General features: G+C 41.1%; 1 protein-coding gene across 2 annotated transcripts; it reads right to left on the bottom strand.

Annotated features, from left to right (window-relative positions):
• Nucleotides 1–1,481: 1,481 nt before the first annotated feature.
• Nucleotides 1,482–24,940, bottom strand: meis2b (Meis homeobox 2b). Of its 2 annotated transcripts, none has more exons than XM_084031094.1 (13): nt 24,670–24,940; nt 24,290–24,522; nt 23,485–23,626; nt 23,359–23,409; nt 23,116–23,166; nt 22,872–23,018; nt 20,814–20,928; nt 15,003–15,142; nt 11,820–11,896; nt 8,567–8,625; nt 7,995–8,084; nt 7,509–7,605; nt 1,482–1,683 (listed from the first exon to the last, which is right to left on the bottom strand). In XM_084031094.1, the coding sequence occupies exons 1-12, from the start codon at nt 24,679–24,681 to the stop codon at nt 7,547–7,549; spliced, it is 1,176 nt and encodes a 391-aa protein (XP_083887220.1). In that variant the 5' UTR covers nt 24,682–24,940; the 3' UTR covers nt 1,482–1,683; nt 7,509–7,546. The 2 variants fall into 2 exon arrangements, with proteins under 2 accessions (XP_083887220.1, XP_083887221.1); XM_084031095.1 differs by having other exon boundaries at nt 1,482–1,654.
• Between the last annotated feature and the right edge of the window lie 813 nt (nt 24,941–25,753).

The following is a 25,753-nucleotide window of genomic DNA, read 5'->3' as shown; positions in this document are numbered from 1 at the left end:
AAAATAACGTCATAAAGCTCTAACATAAAAATGATGTTAGAATGATGCAGAAGGCGTGATGTGAAACAAATAGAAAGCTGGTGTTTCCGTTCCTACAACGGTCACTAGAATGTTGTATTCGATTACAGTTGTTTCGTTTTTTTCACTCATGTAATATCGGGAGCTTAAGTCTTTTTTTATTATTCATTTTTAAATCCCACCGTATAAAGCGTCAACGCAGACTTGGATCCTCCAGACCGGGCCCGCGGCTACACATGATGTAGACTAGTTACTCTTTGATCTTTGTTAAAATACAAAAGCTGGTGATTTAGATTTGTTGACAGAAATGTGTCTTTCATTGACAACTTGTCATTCTCTGAATAAATTAATTTTCATGGTTTTATTATTATAATTGTTAGTAATATTAATGTTGTTAACAACAATTATAATAACACTAGCAACGATAATAATAATAATAATAATAATAATAATAATAATAATAATAATAATAATAGTTTAGACAGTATATGAAACGAAATCCTCCGGATTTGAAGGTATGACGCGCGTGCTCATTTCGGTCGAATGTTGTGGAATAAAAGGAATATAATCAGAAGGCGCGTACCCGGCAGGCTGCTCCTTCTCTCGTCGATACAACCCGCAGAGGATCGTTACAGCTGACAGTGATAAATGATCGCTGCGTTCATTCGTTTATTAATAGCTTATATGTTCTCTGTGGTGCAGATGGAGAGGAAGTAACCTGCCCCGGAAAACACTGGCAGCGTTTCATTAAAACCGAAGCCATTTATGAGGAATGTTTTTAAGGAAACAATGTGTTTCGGTATTTGGTTTATTTTCCTCTGTGAGCAAGACTCACATCCAATACAACATCCTCAGCCTCGGATTGTCTTGAACTCTGCAGACCACCATAAAAAAACAACAAAAAAAAAACAACAACATCCTTCATCTCTGTGAGAGACAGCCAGTCCGCTACACATGAACGAACCGTGCCGTCCTCACTCAACTCTTATTTTGCTTTACGTGCGCACATCTTGTGTTCTGCTGCGAAAAAAACATGGAACCACGTTGCCATCAAGTCTTAGTTTTTAGTTCCACTTTATAAGGACACAAGTCGAGACAAACAGACATTCACACATCATTTTTCTCTGTCGGGATAATAAAAATAAAAACAAGTGGGAGGTCAAATGTCTCTACAGTCTAGTGGTCACAGAAATAAAGAACACATCTATGCAGCACAACAAATACAGGTCATCCGTTAAAAAACATATTCACAGTGTAGTTTTAGTCCTGTACAGGAGAGGGCGCGCGCTCGTGCGTGTCTTTCTTGGTACAGTATTATTAGGAGGAGACGGTCAGAAGTTATTTACTTGACAAATAAAAAAGGAGAGACGAAGTCGTCCTCGTGGTATAAAAATAAATAAATAATTTAGATGAGTGAATGGGTCTCGTGCAGAAGTTCCAGGCTGGACAGTAACACTCTGAGTCTCTGTTCCAGTTCATGTCAAACCTCTAGTGATTACATGGTGATCCTCTACACTCGCTTGATCAAGGTGGGGTGGGCGTGGTCAAGAGGGTGAACGATCAGGTGGGTTTGATGTGCAGCAGAGGCGGACCCGCACAGCCAGATGAAGGAGATCCCTGAGCCAACGATGGAGGTCTGGACACAGGACAGAGGATCAGATTAGCCTACAAGAGGGTCAGAGGACAAGAGGACACAGGTCAGAGGGTTGAGGACAGCAACTCCAGCCCATCACAAAATAATTCCATTTGATTAAAGAAATGCATTTATTGTCATTTCACAGAACTATAGTGGTCTCACAAACACACAGGATTGTAAACATAAACAACAACAAAATAACGGACTCAGTGTGATTATTTTACTTTGTTGTATTTAAATACATTTAAAGGTTCAATGTAACCGTTAGGAGATACACATCTCTAGCAATGATACTATAATAAAGTAAAGAGTCATTAAAGTCCAGACACACTTAATACAATAATGCATTTGTTCACATATTTGATGAAAAACAGTGATGGGACTCATTTCCACGTCTCCTATCACAGTTGACACATTGTGAGTAGCTTTGACTCTGCCAATATCAATAACCACATAATAATCTAGATGTTCAAAATACAAGTAAGCCCTATTGTTAACAAACTTCAGACCTACATTTATTTAACTCTTCCTAAACATACAGAGCAGTGGCAAACTTGGACAGGGGGAGCCAGGGATCACAACCCCGCTCCACTTCCGGAGCCACAGTTGCCCCCTTCTGATCGAAGTCTGCAGGATGACACCACATGAAACTCTCCAAGTCCAACTCTCGTCCTTTCTTAAGATGTTGTCTTTGAGGCGAATTCACCTTTTCCTTCAATATAAGAGGTCGTCTATGTTCTTAATTATTCATGAGTTTTAGGAAATTATTTGTATGGTTGAAGTATCTTAAAACATATGTTTATGCTTCATGAGCTCTTTATATATCAATGTATATATATATATATATAAATATCAGAAACCACAGAGACCACATTTTTGTCTTATATCAATAAACACTACATGAATGACAGATATTAAATTCCATTGTCTGAATTCCAACACAGGCACACCTCATTCTAGTTCACGTGTGGTTGGTGGAGGATCGTGATGATCTTGGGGTCCTCGAGAAAACAGGAATCAGGCTTTGTGAAGGAGACTTGAATCAAGACCAGTACAAGGTCCTCCTGTAAGAAAAGCTGCTTCCCTCTGCTCTGAGAATGTTGCCCAACACTCAGAATTCCAGCAGGACAATGCTTCATGCCACACCATCAAGGTGTGGATGGAGGACCACCAGATCAAGACAAGTCATGGCCAACCAAATCTCCAGACCTGAACCCCACTGAAAACCTCTGGAATGTGATCAAGGGGAAGATGAGTGGTCATAAGCCATCAAACAAAGCCAGGCTGGTTTCATGTTTGCATGAGTGACATAAAGTCACCAAGAGCAATGTGAGAGGATGGTGGAGAGACGCCAAGATGCATGAAAGTTAAGATTAAACATCAGGGTTATTCCACAAAATATTGATTCATGAACTCTTAGTGTTGTGTTGTTAAAAATAATTATTAACTTGTTTTCTTTGCATTTTTCACGGTCTGAAAACTGGATGGACTCTTGTTATTTTTACCATTTTATGAAAACAAATGCTATAAATGTCAAGATTTGGATTTTGGAAGAATTGTTGTCAATAGTTTATAGAATGAAGCAAATATGTAAATTTAACTTGAAAACATAGCTATAAATAGTAAAATCAGAGAAAGTGTTACTTTTGCAGTGGTCTCTTAAGTTTTTTCCAGGACTGTAAATATACTATTAGATCAATATATTGATTAAAATAATTGGGCTTTCAGTTTGTCAAAAGAATATTATACTGAAGCTTGCTCATCTGTCAGCAAGACACTGAGACATCCGCACATTAGACGGGCCCTTTCACTGCCCATTTTTAAAAATGATCTTAAAACCTACCTGTACTCCTTGGCTTTTAACACAGCTCGAGACTTATGTCTTGTTTTATTGTCTTTGTATCGTTTTTATTGTTTTATGTCTTGTATTATTTTGTGTCATTTTATGTTTTTATATTTTTATTGTTCATGTACAGCACTTTGTTTCAACTGCTGTTGTTTTTATAGTGCTTTATAGATAAAGTTGAGTTGAGTCAAACTACTTTTTTAATTCCTCATTTTCCCCCTTTTTCTTCTTATTGTGACTTTATGTCATGACTCTTATTTTTTCCTGAAGTCATACAGCATGTGAACTGACCTCGTATATGAAGCATATGGTAATGTCAGCTGTTTTGTGAACCAGATTCACTCTTGTATTCTATAATGGTTGATGTTATGACTGGAGCTTTATGGTGCAGAGAAAACCCTCCTTTTCCTCCAAACATGGCTGCAGTCCTGGAGAGATTTACTGCCTCAGTCAGCAGACACTCTTGCCACACATCAAATTAAGGGAAGCAAAAACATCGGGCTCTACTGTTACTGTTACTAGTCAATGATCCTTCATTGAGAAATAATGAGATTAAATACTTTCCAAAAATATACAGGCAGCATTTATTCAGGCTAATGTGTTTATACACATCTAGATTTTTTATTGATATCATTTTTCGATGAAGCATCAAAATCTGTTCTTTGAACTTCATTAGTGAGCTGCTTGAATTATCAGACAGAAGAGGGGGTGTGTTGGTGGAAAATGAAGCAAACGCAGCTCCTATTTACATATAAAGAGCTCTATTAATCAAGGTAAGTGTCATTACAGCGTGCAGTGGTGAGTGGGTGTTGAATAAAATTCTCTGTGCAAGCGATACGTCTTGATTTGAGAACTGTCAGCAATGTGTGTGTGTGTGTGTGTGTGTGGGGGGGGGGGGGGGGGGGGGGGGAGATAGAGGAGAAGAGCCATGGAGAGGAAGAAAGTGGTGTGGAGATACAGCCCTGTCTAAAAACTATGTTCCCACATTGTGAATAACATTTTAAGGGAAGTCTAATTTACTAAACCTAACAATGAAGTTATTTTGTCAAAACCTAACTATGTAGGTATGCCCAACTCGCGTTTCTTTCTTACAAAAAGTCCTCCAGTTTATCCATTTTTCTTTATTCTATATATAAATTACTTGAAACAAATTGAACAAAAGGAAAGGATGACTTAGTAACCTTATGCATGTATTGCATAAAAATAAGGAAAACCTTGCAGAGGCTCCTGCAAATGATTATTGATCTCCGAATGGATATTTGGGATGGATGCACCAATACTTTTTTCAGACCAAGTAAAAGTACAAATAATTGTATTTCAGTACTTGCTGATATTGTGTAATTATATGAGTACTTAATTATACCATTACAGTTCTAACAATAACTTTGAAAAATGTTTTATGACTCCACAGACATCCAGGAATACACTGACACTGCCTACATCACCAAGTGCATTGAGGATGGAACACAGCTTAAGACCATCACTGTGTGGGCCAATCAGAAGCCGTGGAGGTGTACAGGCTCCTGAAGGCTCGGAATGCTGCCTTCTCAGCAGGAGATGTGGGGGGCCTGAGTACAGCTAGGGCCAACCTGTCCTGCGGCATCAGAGAGTCTACGAGGCAGTACTCCAGGAGGATTACCAACCGTTTCAGCAACAGCAGAGACACACAGAGCCTGTGGCGGGGGTACAGACCATCACAGACTACAAGCCCCCACTGTGGACCTGTGACACCACCATCTCTCTGCTGAATGAGCGGAACGATTTCTTCACTCGTTTTAAGGCACATAACACCACACCTGCACAAAAGTCCCCTCCTCTGATGCTGTCCCCAGACAGTGTGAGGAGATCATTCTGCAGGAGTCAGAAGCCCCTGGTCCTTATAACATACCTGGTTGTGTGTTGAGGGACTGTGCGGGGGAACTCACAGATGTCTTCACCGACATCTTTAACATCTCGCTGAGGCAGGCTGTGATCCACACGTACTTCAAAGCATACACCATCATCCTGGTCCCAAAGAAGTTGACTCCCTCTCGTTTTAGTGACTACCGTCAGGTTGCACTTGCCCACATCCTGATGAAGTGCTTCGAACAGCTAGTCATGCAACCCATCAAGTCTGTCCTCCCCCCTTTCCTGGACCCCTTCCAGTTTGCATATCGAGCGTCAAAACGCTCGACCGATGATGCCAACTCCACTGCCTTCCTTACAGCCCTCACACACCTGGACACAAAAGCCTCCTATGCTAGAATGCTGTTCATAGACTTTAGTTCAGCATTCACCACAATCATCCCCCAACAGCTTATTCACAAACTGGGCCGCCTGGGGCTGAACATCTTCCCGTGCAACTGGTTGTTGGACTTCCTGACCGGCAGACCACAGGCAATACAGGTCAGCAGCAACACATCCAGCACCATCATTCTGAACATGGGTGCCCCTCAAAGATGTCTACTAAGTCCTCTTCACCCTGCTGATCCATAACTGCACTCCATCACACTGCACTTGTTCATCAAGTTCGCGGACAATACAACTGTGTTGGGTTTCATCAGCAACGGGGATGATTCACACTACAGGAGTGAGGTGAGCCATCTGGCCTTGTGGTGCAAATACAACAATCTCTCTTGTACACTACAGGAGAAGATGCACCCAGCATGCTCCTCTGACCATCAACTGTGCTGCAGTGGAGAGGGTGAGCAGCACCAAGTTCTGTGCACGTCACAGAGGACCTCTTCTGGACCACTAACATTGCATCACTGGCAAGGAATGCTCAGCAGCGCATCTACTTCCTCCGAAAAGCTCGAGCCCCAGCCCCCATCATTTGCACTTTTTTAATGAGGCACAGGCGAGAGCGTCCTGATCAGCTGCAACACGGTGTGGTACAGTGCCTACACCTCCTCCTACCGCAGGTCCCTTCAGCGAATCGTGAGAGCGGCCCAAAAGACAATTGTGCCACTCTCCCCTCCCTCCTGGACATATGCAACACCCGCAAAGCCCTCTGCATTGCAGGTGATCCCACTCACCTGTCACACTGCTTCTTCAACCTGCTGCCCCCAGGGAGGAGACTGCAGAGACCAGGACCAGCAGACTGAAGACAGCTTCATCCACCAGGATGCTCAACCCCCTCCCCACTGTGCCCCACTCCCCCTCTGCCTCTGGACTCTGACCCCCCCTCCCCCCATCAACACTAAACTCTGCCATTCACAGGACTTTTTTGCACTAAATGTTATTGTGTATCAAACTGAATATTATCCGGATGCTGATTTAAACAGTATATGTCTACAGTCTACAGTATTACACATTGCCTCACATTTCCATGGGAACTATTACTGTGTTTTTGTTTACATAAAGCAACTGTCCACACAACACACAGTCCTTACTCCTGTGTGATTGGTTAATGGGATAAACTCCTCATTTCTTAGTAAAGTTCAAGTTTCACCTGACAGACAAAATTACCAATTTAGTGGACATTACAAACAAATCCATAGTACATAGTACATGACATGATATTTATTCATGGTATATTGCATGACACATTTAGACAGTTGAATGGACTATTGTGCATGTGATGACTTACATGATGAAACAATTCATACATGTTTTGAAGAGAACAACTATTCAACTGAGAATCAGTTTTGATCAGCAAGATATATTCAATCAGTAATTGTGCAAATTGTACATAATTGTACTTACTCATTTGCATATAAGTCTGTGCTAAAAAAAGGAATTTGTTTTAAAGAAAGTGAAATTCTAATCTGTTGTGAACCAGAGCCCAGTGGTTTGGAGGTTTACACATGTTTCGAAAATATTAATTAGTCATTTAGAAAAAACTGGTTGAAAAGATCACTTTCTCTAGCTGTGATCGGTTGATGGATGGATATTAATATTATTGGTTGGTACTAGCTGATGCATCCATGTGTCACATTTTGACTTAAAAGTCAAAGCAGGAGGACAAGCAAACAGTAAACTGAGAATATATTTATTTATATAATATATATTTATGAAAAGAGGACTTACTTCACCCTGTCTTTGAGGCTTGCTTCAGTGGAGTAGTCCTACATGTAGTGCCACTGTCCATCCATGCCCATATTCATCCCCATGCCTCCCATCGGCCCTGCAAGGAGGAGTTCAAGACCGTAACTGCTACAGAGTACTAACACTATGGTATTTAACTCAAGGATCACAGAAAACAGGATTGGCCATTACTGCTACATAGTACTAACACTATACTGCTACATAGTAATAACACTATACTACTACCGAGTACTAACACTATGGTATTTAACTAAAGGATCACAGTATACAGGATGATGTTCCTCGAACCCCCTAGAGGGTCTGAAGTCCACCCACCACAGTCACACCGAGCCCACCTTCCACCAGATGTCTTTGTCACTGATTTAAAGTGACCGACCACAGACTGTTGCCTTCAGGTACAGTGGTCAACTCTGACATATTATTGGATTTACATAGACCACAAGGAGACGATTAGTCTAGACTGCTCACCTCCAGGTCGGAGCCCCATGTGCTGCTGCCCATCAAGAACAAAGCCTCCCATTGGCTGACCGTCTGGACTGTAGGCTGTTCCCTGACTCACTGTGAAAGGACAGGTGAAGCATTAGCATGTTTTATGTTTGAAACAGAGTGACTGTAGAGTCACTCTGTTTCAAACATAAAACATGCTGCACACAAAGAAACCTCTTCACTTTAAAGCTAACATGGTTTTGTTGTCTAAAGCTAACTCTGGTTTTGTTGTCTAAAGCAAACGTTGGTTTTGTTGTCTAAAGCTAACGTTGGTTTTGTTGTCTAAAGCTAACGTTGGTTTTGTTGTCTAAAGCTAACGTTGGTTTTGTTGTCTAAAGCTAACATTGGATTTGTTGTCTAACGCTAACATTGGTTGTGTTGTCTAAAGCTAACATTGATTTTGTTGTCTAAAGCTAACATTAGTTTTGTTGTCTAAAGCTAACATTGGTTTTGTTGTCTAAAGCTAACATGGTTTTGTTGTCTAAAGCTAACGTTGGTTTTGTTGTTTAAAGCTAACGTTGGTTTTGTCTCAACCAACGTTAAACCAGATTTACCTGCTCTGTTGGACTGGTCAATCATGGGTTGGACTATTCTCCTCCGTGCGTTGATAAACCTGAAAAAAGAGCAATATCATGGTGAGAGAGTGAAAAACGCATTGATGAAAAAATGAACAGTTTAAAGCTTCCAGATCTAGTATCAAGAAAATTCATCATTAGCATTAATGACTTGGGAATGTATATATACGTGATTCAATTTCATAATATCTTACTTTGGTGACACAAGCAAGTTACATTCTTCAAACAAGGCCAGTCTAACGAGTTAGTCAAATTTAATTCAATACAATTTTATTTATAGTGTCATATCACAACAACAATAGTCAGTTTAGACAGTATAGAAACAATGAATTAAAAATGTCTGATTGTTACATGTTGAGTTGTCAGACTCAATGTTCCAACAGACTCAAGTTCTACAGAATGCTGACAGGATCAGAACAGCAGGGGCCCGTTTCAGAAAGCAGGTTTGGTGAAAACCTTGAGTTAGTTAACCCTAAGATGAGGGATACTCTGGTTTTTCGGTTTCACAAAGCCAGTTCAGCGTAAATCTGAGTCAGTTACCCGGGCAACATACTCCGTGAACCTAACCTGCTCGCTGGCAGGTTTTCTTCAACAAACCCTGAGTTTCTCCTACATGTCTCTGCCTTTTTCCGAAATCTGAACCAACTCTGAAAAAAATGTGCTGTCCTTTCCTCGTCAACCTAATCGATATGGAAATAAAAGTGATTCTAGCAGCTTTGCGTCGGGAGAGAATTTTGATTACCTTTCCTACCGATCACATATCTAAACAATATTCTCCAACATTTTCAACATTTCATATCGCGGACATAATCCGTGACCAGATTCTTTGCAGAGCTCTTTAGATTTTTTGCGAACGGGAGATTTATGAAATGTTTAAGGACATTTCTGTGTTGAAATAGACGCTTATATTTACTGTTTAATATGTGAAATATGATTAAAATCATATGCCTTAGTCTACGTATTTGCGCAATATTCTTATGCTTAATTTTCACCTGAAGCCACCTTTTTTTTGTGGCCGTGGGGATAACACCTATATGAAAATGATTATTTGTTCATTGCACTACTTTGTCAACAATGGGAGTAAAACCCCTGTTGCCTGCACCGTAGGCAGCGTTGCTAACCGTTTCTCCAGTGTCGCTCTGTGAAGCTGAAAATAAAGCATTATCACCTTTAGATCAGTCAACTGTTTCATTCAGTTATACGCATTCGATCGGGCAGTAATTGTCTGCCATGCAAATTATCTCTACTTTGCTGCAGTTACGTTGCTCTGCTTTCTCAGGATAAGCTCGTTTTCTACATCAACACAAAGTAATATCTGATAACGCTCTCCCGGTTGCCATGGCGAATCATAGTATTCTCTGCTCCATTGATGATGGCTGTGTAGAGTCGGCAGGCACACGCTCGGAGTTTACATACTCAGAGTTGATTAAACTAATTCAAAACCGCTGTTCTAAAACAGACAATTCAGTGTTGCCCATCTCAGAGTTGGTCAACTCAGAGTTCAGGGGATAGGTTCAGAGTTTGTTGAACCTGCTTTCTGAAATGGGCCCCTGGTGTTTCTGTTTAACCAGTGACCTTGTTAAATGGTGACTTTTAGCTCAGTAAATAGTGGGAGTAGATAATAAACACAGATGTGTTAATGAGGACATCTACTTGTTCTGTTGGTATATTCAACAGCTGCAGTCACCATCAGCAACCACAGACGCATTCAGCTGAGAGTTACCAGTTTACAAGGTCACTGGTTAAAAACAAACACCAGCAGTGGCTACGGAGACATGTTGACTACCACTGGACTATTTGAAAAAATCAATCAAGTCAAAGCTCTGAGTCTCTGTCTTGGTCTTTGATGTTCTATGACCACAGATAATGTAGTTGTATCATCTAGTGGCTTTATGTCTCGCTGGTGTAACGTACATACATGGACACTAAATATTATAATGTATTCTTACTCACTAATAAAAAGTGTGTTTGTTCATGTTCATTAACCATCTATGGTGTTAATGTTCTTACATATCTGACAAGCTGTTACACTCCAACGTACTCCTGTTTTTAGATTGTGTGACACCAACACACATTATCATTGGTTACAAACTGTTAAAGTGTCTATAGTGCAAAGATGTATTCAATAGTAATACTTCAAAGTCTAATCAAAGTCTTCAATATATTTTGTGCAGTTTATGTTAACAGAGTCAACTTGATAAATTCTAAAAATAACTATTTTTTAAAAAATACAAATTCTTAGTTTTTGTTTTCCCTTTTTAAGATTTGTGTCTTTGTTTTTTATCTTACTGGTCTACTTGTAAAGACGTAAAAAGCAGGATGTCCCAAACATCATGTAAAATATCCAGTATTAACAAAACTGTCAGTTTCATTGGGCATCTTTTGAAGAACTCAACCCCGCTGTGTGTCTCCAGGGATTTGACTAATTATCTAGTTTATTCCAAGTGACATAATCTGGGGGCACTAGGAGAATCTTAAAAATGTATTGATTTGGGTTTAGCCCTCTAGCCTGAGGCGTTGCTAATGTAACACCACTGATTCTAACAGACCGTACACCGAGTTGACTTATTGATATTGAGCCTCAACTATAGCCATTGCTGGTCTTCCCTTGTGGATAAGAGGTAGGCCGCTCTGTAACCTGATACACTTGGAGCGACCAAGCAATGTTTAATCCCAATGTAAACCCTGTGCAGGGTTGACATGCAGAAACTGGTCCAGACTGCGTGATGTTTTTGTTTTTATTTTTTCAATATGTCCATTGATACCTAAGTCCCACCCATTTCTTCTTCCACTGTGGGACCTTATTTCAGAATAAATATTTATGGTAGTTAACGGAAAGAGACTGTGTACTGTGAACTACACATATGTTTTTTTAAAATATGTCACACATCAAGTCTCATTTTGTGTTATAACTGTTGTCATATAAGACTGTGAAAATAGGTCATTATAAAGAGGATGCTCCAAAAATGTGGTAAGTGATGTCTGATGCTATGAATCCTGCTTGGTTGGCACCAGGATGTAACGTTACTCACACTAACAGCAGGTCTCTGCAAACATCATATGTGTAATTCATGTTACAATGCTGTTTGGACATTTATTTTATTTGAGTCAGTGAAATGACTAAACTAAAGACTCCTTGTTAAGTCTGAGGTGGAGACAGGATATGTTTACTAAATGTATGTATACAATGCTTTTCACAAAGAGACAGATTTTGTGAGCGAAGGGACCCCACCAGTTGTTGACTTGAAGGATGGTGAGACCTGTGTCTTGAGCTAGCTGCTTCTTCTGCTCCTCAGAGGGATACGGGTGCTGCAAAGACCAGAGAACATTAAAATAAAGTTCAGGCTTCAGCTTCATTCACGCACAGACAGATGGTTGAGGCTCTAGTTCTTCCATGAACGTCCCTCAGGACTGGAATCATATTCTGCACAAGGAACACCAGAGGCTGACCACGATTTGGCCCTCGACACTGAAAGCGCGTGCCATTGTGTGACAGTATTTGACATTACAAATGATTTTGGGTGGGGTATAAAAAAAGCCACAATGATGGCTTTTGGTTGGGGCCCCAATAAGATTCAGTCCCCTGCCACCCCACACCCCTCACTTGCATCGTGTATGTGTGTGTGTGTGTGTGTGTGTGTGTGTGTGTGTGTGTGTGCATGTGTGTGTGCATGTGTGTGTGTGTGTTGAGGAGGGTGGCAGATGGGAGACAGAGGTGATCCTTGTACTGGGAGCAGGGTCGCAGGCCAGCCCTCATTCTACTGCTGTCAGACCAGCACCTCCTGTGGTCATCAGTGAAAAGACGGGCTCCAAGCACTTAATTCACACACACACACACACACACACACACACACACACACACACACACACACACACACACACATATATATATATATATATATATATATATATATATATATATATATATATATATATATATATATACTGTATATGTATATAATATGTGTGTGTGTGTGTGTGTGTGTGTGTGTATATACAGTATATATATATATATACACACACATCCATACATAGTATGATCATTAAATTTCAACTCTGATTTGGACACTAGTAACCTTCAGTGGCTTCCAGGTTTCTCTCTGACATCAGGGGCCCGTTCCAGAAAGCAGGTTTTCCTGAAACTCTGAGTTTGTTAACCCTGAGAAGAGGGATACTTTGAGTTTTCCATTCCAGAAAGAGAGTGAGCTCAACCTTTAGGTCAGTTACCATAGTAACTGACTCTGTGAACCTAACCTGCTCGCTGGCAGGTTTGCTTCAACAAACCCTGAGTTTCTCCCTATGTCTCCGCCTTTTTCCAGAGTCAGAACCAACTCTGAAAAAAATTGCCGTCATTTCCTCATCAACCTAATTGATATGAAAATAAAAGTGATTCTAGCAGCTTTACGTCGGGAGAGGATTTTGATTACTTACATTTTTCCTACCAATCACATATCTAAACAATATTCTCCGACATTTCATATCGCGGACATAATCCAGATTCTTTGCAGAGCTCTTTAGATTTTTTGTGAATAGGAGTTTTCTGGAGTGTTTAAGGACATTTCTTTGTTGAAATAGCCGCCTATATTTACCGGTTAATATGTGAAATATGATTAAAATCATATGCCTTAGTCTAAATACATTTATATTTAAATGTATTTATCTTAATTACCCGCCTTATCTAAAACAGTATTTTGTTCAACTTACATCCAACTATCAAACCAGGCAATCTATTTATCCTTATTTTTCAGTGCCTCACAATATCAAATTAACAGGTAGAAAAGCATTCATGTTCAAAGGACCAAATGACTGGAATCATTTACCTGTGGGTATTAGATCATCGCAATCACTAAGCTGTTTTAATCAAGTTCTATCCTCCTATTTTGAAACATCTTGTTCATGCTTTCATTAACTCTGTCACCATATCGCATTTAATATTTGTACAAACTTTGGTTGCAATTTTGTCCAAGTGATTTTTGTAGTCTGTCTTGTCTTTTATTTTTTATTGTCTGTATTGTACTGTATTGTCTTGTTTCCTTTCATTGTATTGTGCCAAGTTGTGTTATGTGTGTAGGACCCCCTCGTAAATGAGTTGTGACAACTCAAGGGGCTATCCTACGAAATAAACTTCAACTACTACATATTTTTGCAATATTCTTTTGCTTAATTTTCAGATGCAGCCACGTTCTTTTTGTGCCTGTGGGATTACACCTATATGAAAATGATTATTTGTTCATTGCACTACTTGGTGAACCAGGGGAGTTGAACCCCTGTCGCCTGCACCATAAGCAGCGTTGCTAATCATTACACCAGTGTCGCTCTGTGAAACTGAAAATAAAGACTTTATATAATTAATAATCACCTTTAGATCAATAGACTGTATGAGAATGATCTTGTTTTCTATATAAACACTCAGTAATATCTAATAACTCCCAGTTGCCATGGTGAATCGTAGTATCGGAGCTCCATTGGTGATGGCTTTGTAGAGTTGGTAGGCACATGCGTAACTCAGAGTTTACATACTCGTTGAGTTGATTGAACTAATTCAGCACAGCTGTTCTGGAACCGAAAACTCAAGAGTTGCCCATCTCAGAGTTGGTTGACTCAGAGTTCAGGGTTAGGTTCAGAGTTGGTCGAGCCTGCTTTCTGGAACGGGCCCCAGTTCTTGAATGTGTTTAAATGCAGGTTGCATGGACATAAACAGTTATTGGGGCTAATGGGCTGATAAAGAATCATACAATGAATCCAAACCTTTCACAGCTGCTTTTTCTATAGCTTCCTCAGAAAGGGGGGGATATAATCAGCCACTGAATGTCCAGCCGTCCAACCACGGGCCTCACATTGCAACGTCTCACAAAAAATAATCCCGCTCTTTTCACACCCTCAACACCAATGAATGCTTGATTGTCTGCATGTTGTTATAGGCCTTTCAGGGAACAAAGTCCCCTTGCACACTTTTCATAGATACATCCTGCCACGGCAAACACTTGTGCTTAACAAATTAGGCCTTAAAGATAATGGGAGATAGAGAGGGGACAATCTAAAGGTGGTCTTTGGAAAGAAAGGGAACACCCAGAGTGCAAGACCTTTACAAACACATCTAAGAGTTACTGATGAGGCAGCGACGCTCCTATAAAAGGTGCTGCTACTTCTGAACCGAAGGCTCCTCATGTTGATTTTTCTACTAATAATGGACAGTTATTTCAAAAAGAGTTGTTTGTCTTTGCTTTGTCTTCTTACAATACAACAAAGATGAACTTGGTTTGAAGATGCCTTGGGGAAATCTAGACAAGACTCATTCCTGGCTCTTGGTTGATGGAGGGGCGGCAGATAGACAACATTGATTTCTAGCATTATATCAAATCTGCTGTTACGGAGAAGAAGACATCTATACAAAGTCACAGCTGAAGTCCCTTACCGTAAGGTGCTGGAAGAGCCACGCTCTCATTATATTTGTGGCTACTTTGGGGAAGATGCCTCGTTTCTTCTGCCTCTTCTTGTCCTGGTCGTCTTCGTCTCCAGTGCCTGGTGATGCCAGGCTGTTGTCCAGGGTGTCCCCTGTGATCACAAACAAGAGGAGTCAGTCAGGAGAAAGCTTTAATTTGGCCCTGTCGGCTTTGTCATCCTCAGATTGAGGGAGATTGGATTCTTTCCTCTCATTTCTGCTTGCCTCGCCAGCCATTGGATAATGAAGAAGAGTTGTAGTGTGGAGCTATTAATTCAATCTGAGCCACGTGTTTGACATGAGATAATGACTGCAAGAGTCGTGTGGCTGACATGAAATAATGAACAAACTCAGTGCTACGTTCTGACACTTCTATGTGACCTCTGTTTGAAATAATTTCCTTTCCAAGTAAAATAAGCCTGAACCCAATAACATCAAACCGTGTGCTGTTTGAAGTCAACAAGGCTTTCAACTGGGGTACTGAACGTCCCCCCCCCCCCCCCCCCCACATACACACACACGCACACCCTCGCCCTATGAATGCTGCCATTAGCAGTGGCCCTGTTTGAACAGTGGAGGGAGGCCCTGCCAGCTAACTCTCCATCCTGTAACATGAAGCTACTTGGCTGTCTCTCTGCCATTAGTTGTGCATCAGCCGAGATGATTTACTTTTAACAGTGGTGGTTATTTTTCTTGCCCCGGAGGCAGAGAAGCCTTGAAAGCTTGCCTGGAGGGCATGTGAATAATTCATCTGAGAGACTCCTCCCCTGAGGCGGGACAGGAACCCTACTTTTCTTAAGTTTTGCTCGAGCATGTCTTTTTGTTTTTAGAGACGCATCAATCAAATGGGCCTATATGAGCCATATTCCTGCATAAATATTTCAGCAAATTAATATTGACGTAAAGGGGTGTGTTCGTGAGAGTTGTGACGGATGGAGTCCAGCTCTGAGTCATGGACAGGGAACCTTGTTTTGTCCTCCACCTCTTCAACTGTCTGTCCATTAACTTATTTCTGGGCAGATATTCCCTCAGGTGGTGGAACATTGGAGAACATCATTCCACATACCTGACAGGCTTCATGAATGAACACAACTCATAGAGATATCAACTCTTGCTTCTTCAATCAAAGCAAAATAAAATATTGCCAAGATGAACAACATGTCCAGTTGTAGTGATGATTATCTGGCAGAATTTAACAATTTAAAAGAAAATAATTTTTAAGTAAAGGGCAAATTCATTTAATATAGAGACAAATCAATTAGAACTGATGATTTGAACTGATCCATTTGAGTGCAATGCTGCAAATATAATATAATATGAATTATTTTACATCTTCACGTTTGTGGTAACTAACAGTAGAAAGGAAAAAGAACGAAAAGAAAGAAAGAAGACCCAAAGAAAAGAAAAGTGGGAAACATGTTTCTAACACAATTATACGTGAGGAAGGCACTCTGTGCCCTGACCCCCCCCCCCCAACACCCGCCCCCACCCCACTCACCCTGGGCATCCTCCCCTGGTCCACCTCATCTCCTCTGTCCCCCTACATCCCCCCACCTCAACACTCCCACCCTCGGGGCAGATCCGCCTCTACACTAATCACTACTGACTGCTCCTCGGTAGCTTGTCCAGTCTAACCAGTGTGTGACGGTTCAGTCTCAAAGTCATACATTTGTGCAAGTCTCATATAATTCCCCTCCACCCCCACCCCTCCTCTCCAGGATGCCTGCCAGAGTCTGTGGGGGGGGCTGAGTTTTGCCCCGGGGCTACAAAGAAAACAGGACCTTAAGATATAAAGAGTCCCCTACTATGTTTAGGCCTTTTGTTTCTATGATACTCTTTGCTACATTGAAAACATTCAGAAGCCACTGAGACGTTGTTAGACTGTAAAAACCTCCATCTTACTTAATGCTTTCATGTGAAGCAACATATTAGGTGGAGCTGGACCAAATCTTCTACTTGTCACATGTATCTCTTAATATAAAACGGTGGCTGATCATTTCATATATGTATGATCTTTCAGTCGTGGTCATGCTTTACTGTGTGTTGTTTTAGTTTATTAAATACTCACTGATGTATTCATCTTTTCATTCTAATTCTCATAATTGAATGTATATGTAGTGCATGCTGGTCCATGTCATGTTTGTCCTCTCAGCAGACAGAGTGCAGAGCTCCTAGCAGAACTGATTGCAGCGCTCCCAGCTGCATCACTGATGCAAAGCCAGTGCAGCCTGTCTAATGAGCTCAGCGGGGCCTGATCCATCATTACTGACACCTCAGGGCTCCTCCCCTTATTAGACATGATGCACAGCTCTAAATGGAGAAGTCTTTCCAAACCCAGAGAAGGTGAACATGAAGATCAAAAGCAGTTTGTAGTTCTGTTTGAAACATGCAGTGGCCAGGAATCAGCTGAAGAAGATTTCTCACGTAAATCCAGAGACGTTTCCATTTCACTGTGGGGCTATTTATCACATTAAAGTTGAAGTGTTGGCACCTGAAACTTAGCCAATGTGCATAGATGACTACAGTGCATAAATAAATTGACAGGGGATGATAAGAGCTCAGCATGGTCGTTGTCGCCTCCAGCCGTGTGCACACGATCTGCAACAATTGAAGCTCTAGTGATTGCACACTGCCACTGTAGCTGTGGACAAATCTCCAAACGATAGGACTGAATGTACCTACTAAAGCTTGGTACAATGCTCATCATCACAGATAAAGTAATATTAAGATTATGTTGTGTCCGCCAGATAATTATAATCATTGGTCATAAAAACCAGCAGCCAATAAGGGAAAAAAAGCCTCTGCAGACTGTTTCAAATGTTCAAACTTATAATAATGAGTTCCAATGAAAACAGTAAAGTTAGATGTCATTGTACATCTAATTACATTCACCTCCACTGTGAACTGGTAAAATGTGCACAATTATCAGAACATAAAATACAACATTTGGTCATTTGTTTCAATTTAAATCTTTAAAAACATCTCTGACATCCACAACATGACATGCTGCAGGGACATTAGCCTGCAGCCTCAGTGAAGCTGTGACATCATCACCATGTCATCACCTCCACCTCCCCACATTCCTGCCTGTAGCCTCTGGATGTGACAAAATGATGCAACACATTCCATTTGTCAACACGAGTGTGGAGGATATTTCTGAGTCACTCCCACTGGCTTTTGTTTTATTTGGGTCTTTGTGATGGACATTTCAAGCCTCCCTATTGTCCTCCCCCTTCCAACATTCCTTTCACCCTGGGGGTTAAGCCCTCTCTGCATATCACACAGCTTACGAGGAGCTTCCAGAGGTGGGGGCCACCACGACTCAAACCACCAGCCACAAGTTGTCGATCATCCACCTGTGGTTGTGCAGGCTGGAAGCCACATGGTCACCACTTTAGTGTTCCCCAGTGACAGTGGATGTTTTTCATGGTGGACATACACATTAAACAAATCACATTAAAAAAATCCATGTAGTAATGAAGTCTTAAATATTGAGGAGAAAGATGCCTTATGATGGGCGATGGATCAAAAATAGACAAAGATGGAGAACAGAAAGAGAAAAGGGTGAGCTTAAAAGACTATTAAACTATTAAACTCTGGGAAACTGCATAATGGACCTCATACTGGACCCACTGGACCTTCCCTCTTCTCCTCTGTGTCCTTATCTCCTGTCTCCTGGTGTGCGGACCTTTCCCTGACCCCTGACTATTAAACTATAAACTATTTTTTTTCAAGCTGACTCTGCAAAATGTGCCAAACTCAGCAATTTACAGAACAAGGGCCAGAAGTGGAAAATATACACCACAGTCACACACCAGTTCATGAAATAGTCACCAAATTGAAATCTACTGATTCATGTACATGGACAAGAATTTAAAAATGTTTTGAGTAGCTCAGCACAACTTTCAAACTATTATTTCAGTTGGCGGTATTGGTGGTTTCTGTCAGTCGCGGTAACATTATGCTACAAAATCAAGATTAACTTTAGACAACAAAACCAACATTAGGTTCAGACAACAAAACCAACGTTAGGTTCAGACAACAAAACCAAGGTTAGGTTTAGACAACAGAACCAACATTAGGTTCAGGAAAACTTTCACCAACGTGTGACTTCATAACAACACAGTGTCCAACACGTCTGGTGTTGTTGTTGGACCCATTCAACCCCCATAATTAGTGTTTCTATTTAATACTTAATAACTAGTCATGTGGATGTGTTTAATTCATGTGTCCACCATTTTTCAGTTTTTTTTTTTTTTTGCCTTTTATTGAGTGAAGAGGGAGTGAAAAGGGGACACTGGGATTTGAACCCAGGGCCGCTGCAGTGAGGACTTACTACTACTTACTACTCGGTACATGGGGCACCAGCTCTACCATTGAGCTATAAGCGCACTCTGAAAATGAATCTTAATTAACTTTACATTGAAAATGTTGAAGAGCCCAGAGTCACAAATAATTGACAATTCATCTCTGAACATGAAACCAATAGATTGTTTTCAGTTGCTATTTTATTAAGTGCCAGGTTGACTGGGTGCCTGGGTTGAGCTGTGAGGATATCTGTACTCCACCTACCTGCTCTAAATGAGATGACTATAGTGTACCTGTAGTTGTCCTGTGTTTGACTTCCCTATCCTGAGAATAGACTGGAAACGAGGCCTAGAGGCCCGGGGAGAAGCAGCAGGTAGCAGGCAGCACATCCTGCAGCAGCAACAGCTCTGATCATTGTGACTTCTTCTTTCCCTTTGTTCCTCATAGATAAATTACTCTGTCCTCACATCCCTTTAGAGGGTATTCTGCAACCCCATCCCCTATACATTCTCTCCCAGGTCAAAAGGGCATGGACCCTGGGTTTCCCCCTAATGTTGTTTTAAAAAAAGCCAAAAGGAAATTAGTTATTTAAACTGTGGTCTTCCTCAGCTCAACTCAACTCAACTCTTCATATAATCTCTGGACAATGTTTCAAGACTCATCAAAACAATGATGTAACACTGTGTATAGGTTAACTGAACTTAATATCATGTCATTGATGTGTTCCTGGTTGTCTCTTAATGCTCCGAATTTGTCTTGTCTTGCAAAGTTTCCTCCTATTGTTCTCTGCAATGCTCTGCTCCTTGATGCCTGATGGGCAGAGGGTGGAAAGTTGCTTTTAAGTCCATTCTATTTTTACTTCGCCCAAAGGGGAGAAAAACAAAAACAGGCCATAAAACCCTTATAGCCTCCAATTAGCACATCTGAAATCACATTAAATGCAGGAACACCAGAGTGACAGCAGAAGGAAAAGCAGCAGGGGGAGGCAGCAGCAGACAATAACAGCCGATGACAAGAGAAAACCAACAGTGTGTAACTGAGGAGCAAAACCATCGTAAAAGTGACATTAAAAGCCCTGTAATGTAAAAGTCTACATACTTTTTGTATTGTATATTTTCTCACTGTCAAAAATGCCATAGTTGTGAGGCAGGATTTTAGAACTAACAATTATATTTTCTATAGATACTATTTAATACCACAAAAGTCTCAATACTGTTTATATACTTTATTCTCCTCTTTTAACTTGCCAAACATCATATGTATACAAAAACATATTTGTCAGCGGACTACAGAACATATTTATTCTGAAATAAGGTCCCATCTTTTAGGTGGTCAGAGCAATGATATCGTCAATAGGGAGAAGTGCCGTAGAGCAGGTGGGACAGCATAATATCATATAATATACCAGATATAAGATACAAATGTATATTAATATATAATTAATTCAGGAAGCAGGAGGCCTGCAGGCGCTCTTACCCAGTTCGCTGGTGTTGTCCCCACTCTGAGAGACGTGTCCCCCGCTGGACGGTCCTGGGGTCCCCACAGAGGGCGTGGAGTGGCTGTCATCCATGTCTCTCCAGGACACTGGGTTCTGAGGGGTCAGGGAAAGGTCCGCACACCAGGGGACAGGAGATAAGGACACAGAGGAGAAGAGGGAAACATTGGTGAGGAAGGTCCAGTGGGTCCAGTATGAGGTCCATTATGCAGTTTCCCAGAGACCCAAAGACAGCAGCATGGAATGATTAGCATAGTGAGTGAAGAAACATTACCATTCCGATGAAGAGTGAGGTTTAAATATAATAGTAATATATAATACTATAATAGTTCAGTAGCCCTGCAGCATGTGGACCCTCCTGTGTCCTGGTGGTCTCTGAGACCTGTGTTGGGGACAAACCCCGTATTTATTGGGCTGGTTGGACACTCAGACTGCCATAAACTCAAAGCAAACAGCAGATTTCCCTCTTCAGCCTCTCTGCGTCAGCTGTTTGCCGGATGGTGATCAGATGAAGAGCTTGGCAGATGACAAGAAGACGAGCGGGACAATGGCGCCGTGTGAACGAGTCCTCTCAACGATGGCCCCTCTTTTCTTATCCACACACCCAATAATTACAACTCCTAAGTACACACAGATACTAAAAGAGGTGCCATGTGTTTCCACATTTATCAAGCTAATGAAGGTCCTCTTTCCCAGCAGCCCATCTGTTAAAACCCAATTAACAGTCAGGATGAGACTCAGGGGCCGTCCAGACGAAGCAAAACAAACTTTTTTTCTCCGTTTTGCCTTGGCGTCGTTTCAAGAAAATCTGTGTCCAGACGAATCCACTGAAAACGACTCAGCGCGCTGTAGTACATATTCCAGGCCTTTATGCGGCGCTGTTTCTGCTACAAAAACGCAGAAGAAGAGACGGAGCTTAACCAGATGTTTGCCATTGCTATGGCAACACGTGAGAGTTACGGCTAATCTCCGCCCAACCACCCAATCAATAAACACCCATAAGATGACAATTTGGCCCGCTCGAGGGGCGGGCCGATGATGTCAGCGTGTTCGTTTTCGCCGTCCACACGAAAACACTAAACGGAGGGGTGTCGTTTTTTTCTTTTCCACCCTGAGAGCTGGTTTCAAAAAAGTGCGTTTTCACGCCGCGAAAACGCCGGATTCGTATGGACGGCAGGGCGAAACGCACAAGACTTCTGTGTTTACGCACCGAAAACGTTTTCGTGTGAACAGGCCCTCAAACAGTAGCTCTTTTCCTCTCACTGTAAAACCAGAAACTTTACGACACCAACTATAAGATAAAGACAGTTATCAAAATGCCATGTTTCTCTCAAACATGACACATTATTTGTTCATAAAATCAGGACAAACTGGGAATTATTACAGTCAGTCAGAATGGCATTACACCAAAAACCACGAATGAGGAGTTTGAGTCCAAAGCACAAGGTTGAGGTTTCACAAAAACAAAAAGGAGGACCGAATCATAAACAGAAGGTGGGACACGTGTCTGTGTGCTCAGCGGACAGCAGCACTTCTAGACTGTCCTATCCCATCAACCCATGCTTCACACATATGAACTGTGCTTTGTCATTCATGCAGCAGGAAACTATTCTCTATCTTCTCCTGTTCATTAAATCATTGTAGCTGATATTTTTCAAGGAAGAGGCACACAATATTTCCTTGAAGTACTCATATTTGAAAAAACAAGTAAAAACATGAAATAATTTACGAAAAAGCATTTCAGTCAGGGTTTTTCAGCCTTTTCTGTTGCACACTTCTTATGAGTCTCATTTGTACAAAGGACATTTTTATTTGTCTATTTCCAAGAGACCGGGGGAGCCTTGACATTAATTAGAAATACATTTATATTCATAACAAAATATATATGTATAAGTTTTAGAGAGCAAGCTCCTAGAAATGCTGCTGAATGTTGAAAGCCATGTTATGATGAAAACAGGACAAATGGGGGAAGAATCTCTTCAATGAACACAATCATTCTGGTGACCAAAGAAAACGTTGACTTATGAATGTGGACTCACATGATCTGCCAGGTTGGTCGAGGATCCAGAGAGGTCGTCGAAGTCCGACTTGCACACGTCTCGGTCCTCTATGACCAGGTCGATGGGCATTTTGCCTTTCAGGCAGCTGATGTATCGGTGGCAGAAGTTATCACAGAGCTCATGAACCTGTGAAATCCAGTCTGTCATTTAGATTCTGGCTGAGGACCAGAATAACTTAATCTATATTAAGATAGATATCAGCCATCATTCATAAATCCTGTACCTTCTCTAATTCCAGCAGATGAAATCGGAGCACTTGAATCGCTTGAATCATCTGGGGAAAAAAAGATAATAATAATAATTAGTATTATTATTATTATATAATTATAATTATAATTATAATAATAATAATTATTATTATACATATACATATTGATTAAACATATTGCTATTCTTATTATCTTTATTCGAAAAAATGAAAGCAAAGAAGAATTAAAGAGAAAGCCAGATGAGAAGGCCGTCTCACCAAGTTATCCAGCTCAGGGTTTGAAGAAAATAAAGGTTTCTCTGCGCGGATCTGCAGACGGAACGAACATGATTCAGTGTTTTAGTTGAGCCCCTTCCTTCTAGTGGATCCGGTACACACTCCTACCTGTTTCGCAAACACGGCTATGTCTTCGTTGAAGGAGTCGGAGGAGCAGACGTCCCCCCCCGCCACCCCCGGCTCTCTGGGCGTGCACGTTGCCAGCTCGCACTTCTCGAACACCAGAGCCAACAGCGGGAATAAAGGGTGTCTGCAACGACAGGCCGATTGTTGGGCCTCACATGAACAATACAGTCCGGCTAACATCAACAGTACCGACACATGTTGATTTATTCCTACTTTATTCAGCCTAATAATAATCAACTCTCAAAGCTGCTGAAGAATGTTGTCTCATTACAAGCCGCAAAAAAGATTAAATTACAACCGCATCAAAACGACTGTATACAAATACTATACTACTACTACTACTACTACTACTAGGCTACTACTACTACTACTACTACTTATAATAATAATAATAATAATAATAATAATAATAATAATAATAATAATAATAATAATAATAATAATAACAGCCTAATAATATTAGCCGATTCGTTCTGAAGTCAATCAATAGCGGAATATTCTGCTTACTAATAAATTAGCTTTTGTGTCAAATCATGGAATTGTTTCTATCGCCACATAATCCAATTCTGCACATACTACTACTACTAATAATAATCAGAACAATACAAAAAAGAATAACCACAATGATAACAACTGTAACATTAATAATAATACAGCTGTAATAATTAAAGTAATAATTAAAGTAATAATAACAGTAATAATACAAACAATAACATTTATAATAATACCAATCACATAACAATTACAATATTGTTATTATTATTATAATATTGGGTTCCATCCATACCCGTAGATTTGGTCCTTGTCTCTCTTTAGTGCGTCGTTCACGGCGCTGCCTATGCTGCTGGGCATGATGTTGTGAGGCGCGTGGGCTCCGTAGTGCTGGGTCGGGTGTGGGGGCGGCCCGTGGTTCAGGTGGTGGACCTGGGGCAGCGGCCGGGGGGCGTGAGGGTCTCCGTACATGGAGGTCGGGACCCCGACTCCGTCCATCGCGCCCCCGTAATGAGCCAGTTCATCATACTGGGCGAAAGTTGAAGAGGCCATTACTGGACGATAATGTTTTCAGTCGGACATTTATAGATTCACTCAAACCATACTGTTTATACACCTTTGTAATAATAACTTTAATCAGCAAACTTCAACAATACGCTGTCAAATGAGATTTACCCGTTGCGCCATCTCCGTGCGCAATTTCCAGACGTGCGGGCTGCAGACAAATTTGGTGTTGATGAGGAGTTAAATCCAAGAGGCAATTATAATCCTGTCGTGTCTTATGGCATGGAGCAATAATGAATAATCATGTAGGGTGGTCAGAAGCAGCATCTGTCCTTGCGCTTTCACCAGTGCCAAAAGGCGCGCTGGTTTCGTGCAGTTGTTCGGTGGGAGGATCTCTGGTGATCTGTCACGTGTGAGTGTCAGAGTTAGTTCCGACGGTCCTCGGCTCTGTGTGTCCTCATGTCCATGCCTCTGATCAACACGCTCACTGTCCTCAGGGCTGCGAGGAGCCGTTTATAGGACCGCTCTGAGATCAGCAGGACGGGCTGATGACGGAAGCGACAAGTCTCTGAGCGTTACACGGTGACTTCCGGTCGCGACTTTCAAAATAACTACTATATTCATAAACATACACTACGGAACTCATTAGCTGATATGAAACACAGTGACTAATTTATGATGGTTATAATAAAGATTTGGGTTATCAAAGCATTTATTGAAAAATCGCTAGTTTTAAAAAATATGCATGTTTAGATTTTAAATGTATTTTTTCTCCTATAACAAAGTTAATTTTAAACATTGTTTTATTTGTAATGTGATATTGAACGTCTCCATATTGTGGAAGAAAAAACACTTCTAAAACAGAAAATGTAATTGGTCAATACAGTGAGCCACAGACCATCAGAACATCACCTCCACCATGTCAGACAATACTATGAGGCCAACAAGATCAATAAATGTCTAAAGCCCTGATTATGCTTCCGCGTAGTGATAACGCAACGGCAACGCAATGGCCACGCAGTTGCTTGGAGACCGTGATGGTTCTGCGTTGGGTTTACGTGTCGAAATGCAATTCAATGCCACACCGGTAAAGGGCGCTATGTTTTTTGTAAAGACTGACCGACCGACCGACCGAGACTCTTGGCGTATATCGTCGTTAGCCTCGTTATAGCGTATTTGTTTACTTTCCGGTTTTAAACATCCACCATTTTTCAGAACTTGGTGTTTTATTTCTTTGTGCAAAAGCGAGGTGAAA

This window comes from Eutrigla gurnardus (assembly GCF_963514095.1).
Source record: "Eutrigla gurnardus genome assembly, chromosome: 16".
Classification (NCBI taxonomy): domain Eukaryota; kingdom Metazoa; phylum Chordata; class Actinopteri; order Perciformes; family Triglidae; genus Eutrigla; species Eutrigla gurnardus.
This window is presented reverse-complemented; position numbering and strand designations above follow the sequence as displayed.